At 37.7% G+C, this 4,022-nt stretch overlaps 1 protein-coding gene across 1 annotated transcript in view; it reads left to right on the top strand.

Moving 5' to 3' along the window:
- Nucleotides 1-490: 490 nt before the first annotated feature.
- The window catches only part of LOC119643348 (defective chorion-1 protein, FC125 isoform-like), a 4,128-nt gene continuing 596 nt past the window's right edge, over nucleotides 491-4,022 (top strand). Inside the window, 2 exon segments of the mRNA XM_038042695.1 lie at nucleotides 491-2,874; nucleotides 2,918-3,062. Of these exon segments, the coding sequence (XP_037898623.1) occupies nucleotides 576-2,874; nucleotides 2,918-3,062 (2,444 nt within the window). The 5' untranslated portion in view covers nucleotides 491-575.

Below are 4,022 nucleotides of genomic sequence, written 5' to 3'. Positions count from 1 at the left end.
TTCGTTTATTTCTTTAATTTTAAGTAGCACAGCTACGTTGCAAGAAGAATTAGGTTAACAGACGGCAAAAAAATAAAACTAGTGAGAAAAGTATATCTAGTTGTCTAAAAGCGGAGTCTTGGTTACCCATCATATACACGACAATAGGTATATGAGTAATATAAGTTTACGGGACTCTTTCCCATCATAGAGCTTATTAGATGGTTTTGCCCTTAAAATTAATTTCAATATTGAGCTCTGGAGATCGCAAAATAATCCAATCAACTGACGATTAATACAATAAAGGAGTAGCTCAACTTGTTTACCATCATTGGATATCAATCGATGTTTCTTTTATTGTTGAAAGCAATAAAATGTAGCAAAAACAACAATTAAACTAATACATCGCTGATATGTGCAAGAGAAAAATTAAAGCTATTTAGGTTTTTGCTAACCTTCACGTTAATATTACTTTTGAAAAGTTTAGCATATTTTTTATTTTGCAGAAATCTATTTGTGTCACACTTTTGAACGTTTTTCATTTAGTAATAGACGGCACTTGGTGTAGTCATAAGCTTAATTAATAAAATTAAATAATGGGATTGTTACAAGTTTGCGTGTACGTGTTATTAATAATACATTTATCAAGGACCCAGGAGCCTGCAAACCATTATGACGTGTCTGTTCAGCGTTTCGTACGACAAAATCCAGACTTTTTTCAAGATCTAATGGCTCAATTTCAGCGTATGAACGATCAAGTAACTCAACAATGGGTTCCAGCTTTGAGTCAAATTAGTGAGGGATTTCAACAGGGAGCACCTTTGCTCCAGCAAATGCCGCTGCTTGGTCAGTCTTTAGCTGAAAGTATTCTAAGTAGTTCGGATTCTTTGTTAGGGGCATTTAGTAGATCAAACGGTGATGAAGATGATGGTGAAACTGGCATTCAGCAAACACCAGTGTCGCAAAAAGACAAGGAACAGAGTGAAGGACGACAGCAACCCAAACAACCATTAGATGTGATTTGGGGCACACCTTTATTGGGATTGCAGAGTTTTATGCAAAATCCGCCTCCACCTTTCAACTATAATCCTTTTATTCCAGCTTGGCCCAATCAAAGGCAGCAAGCATCCGCTTCTGAAATGTCCGAAGTTCGAGTTAAGCCCGACATTTTCGACCCAACTTATAGATTTAGTCGCAAAACGACGCGAGCTAGCAAGCCAGGAGATATGCAAAACTATCCATTTTCTAGCGCGGAAATATTAAAAAAAAATATGCCTTTACTATGGCTTCATCTCACTAAATCAAAATCGGTGAATTCTAACAAACCCAAGGATAAAGAAACACAGGCGAAATTGTCTACCTTTGAAGACGAACTTGTTTTGGAATTAAAATACCTACAAAAAGTTGTCAAATTAGCTAACCAAGCGAAGCGGCTTAAGCCTTATGGCACTAATGCGAGTATTTCCAAAGCCCTATCTCTGAGTGACATTTCCGTTTATAAAATAACAATGGGGGACATTGAAAAAGCTTTGAAAGACGAGGATGTTCTGACTATTTTGCACACATTAAATCAATATCGTCATACCATACCCAACAAGCGTCAAATTTCATCAAATGATCTTCTACAGAAGCTTTCCGCAGAAGATTTAATGAAAATTATTAGTCACAACTTCCGGATGTCGCCTAAAGTTGAAAACAATTGGATGAAAGGCGAGGAAGCCTTAAAGTCAAATGAATTGGAAATGAGTACCCATAATATCGATAATATGAAGTATTTGGTAAACGAAGGTGCTATTGGAAAATCTATGTCAATGTTGCACAATCCCGCACTCAGTTATTGGCCCGGTCTTCAACCAATAGAGCGACAGCCTACTGTAAATCCCTCTCCACTTCCCACCCAATGGCCGCCATCTCAACTTAAACAATTCACCCAAACAGAAGTGTTTCCACCACAATACTGGATGGGACGAGCTTTGACGCATCTTCCACAACAAAGCTCGGGACAACTGATGCAATCGCTACACATGTTTGAACCCAAACTGCGACAGCAACAAGAGGACATACAATCGCTGACACCTGTGGTTAATACACCCGATAACGTACACAGAAATGATAGCAACAATGCATTTTCTGGAGAAAATCAAAACACGCCTTCTACGCCCCCATCTGAAATATCTAAACTCTCACAAGTACAACAGCTAGCTGTGCCAAAAGAACTTGAGCAAAGACATTGGATGAGCAGAGCTATGATGCAGTTACCTCAACAATCTTTGCCAACAAGTGATCCCGTCCTGAGACGAATGCAGAACGATTTTCCCGTAGTGTCACAACCATCCCAACAACAATTAGCTGAGATTAAAAGAATTGACACCATAAATCCGCAGCATAAACCTAAAAAAAACCCTATTTCAGCAGAGTTTGATTCTAATAGAACAGGCATGGAACCACAACTTCCCAATGAAGACGATTTGACGAACGAAAGACCTGACACCATAAATCCACAGCATAAACCTAAGAAAAACCCAACTCTACCAGAGCTTGATTCGAATAGAACAGGCGTAAAAACACAATCTCCCAATCAAGGCAATCTGAAGAAAAATGAACAAAAAATCAACTATGCAGGCCATCCTAAGAAGATGCCCGAAAATACCCGGCATAGCAGTAACCTGTACGGAACAGCTTATGACAATTATGATTTCTTATACTATCCTCAAGTTTATACGAAACTACAACATACAAATAACAACAAATTAGACCGAATCCCTTGCCCAATAGTTGTTAACAACTATTACGGCGACTGCTCTACAACGCCCACAAACAACTTAAATACTCTAGCAACTAGCCATAGCGGCAACAACAATGATCCCGCTTCACATTTCTCCACTACGACTCTATGTACTGAAACTAACACTGATAGCTACAACGATTTTCCTGTGACTGCCGCCTCTGCGCTTTTCGGCCCTACTCGTTCCAATATTAATAATTTGGTCACGCAGCGTACTCACATTAATGCCAGTCCCTATAAAATGGCCATCGGAGATGACGAAATATTTAAAATGCTTCAAGAAAATAAAGCTTTGCCGGTAAGTCCATCGTCCTCTTCTAGAACGCAATTGTAACCCGCCCCTACACATAAGTAAAAAAGAAAATTTCCAAGTTCGTTGTGATTTATTACTTTGGGAAACCTTCTGAAATAACTTCATTTAATTTTTTATTAATGTCAACAAAACTCCAGCCCACCAACAATCTTACGCTAACGGTTGTTTACTTCATAGCCTAACAAGCCCTTAGTAGCAAAAGGTGTCTATTTAGCTATCGCCAACTTTGTTGTGTATTTAGCCCTGGGAAATTTTGTAAGCCAACTTTTATCCATGCTCAGTGCTATAATCAACCGTACGTTGCCTACTTAACTTTTGATAGCCTAGTGACCCCTAAGTTATTTTAAGAAAGACTTAGTCCACTTAATTACCACTTAATTAGCAACAAATAATAAAACACATTACTTACTTACTCTTAGAAAACCTAAAAGCTAGCTAAGTACATCTCAGTGATTAATTCTTTTCTTCTTTACCTAGAAAAATTTGAAAAAAGTGAATTATTTCGACAATGGAACCTAAACAAAATTTTCCAAATTAATTAATCACATCATGCTTTAAATGCATCGTTATTAACAGGTGACGTTTTTATAGAATTCAACGATGATAACTGCTACTCATACGCAGAGACAGCAACATTCAATGCCTGAAAGGGATAAGCAGCAAGGGCAACAAAACATTTCTTTTTCAAATAAACAGGAAACCAGGTTAGATACGCAAAACCTTCAATATTTTAATGATATAGTAATGTATAAGAAGCCAGAAGCGAAATATAGCAAACGTAGTAAAAGAAACGCTAATTATTACACTTTCGAGACCATAGATGAGCACTCATTAAGCGAGCTTAGGAAAGTATATAAAAATAATTTAAAAGAAATCACTTTGAACCCTAATGAAAATCCAACTGAGACATTGATGCGGTATGATGCCGAATCAATACGTGAGGCC

This window comes from Glossina fuscipes, unplaced genomic scaffold (assembly GCF_014805625.2).
Source record: "Glossina fuscipes isolate IAEA_lab_2018 unplaced genomic scaffold, Yale_Gfus_2 60390, whole genome shotgun sequence".
Taxonomy (NCBI): Eukaryota; Metazoa; Arthropoda; class Insecta; order Diptera; family Glossinidae; genus Glossina; species Glossina fuscipes.
This window is presented reverse-complemented; position numbering and strand designations above follow the sequence as displayed.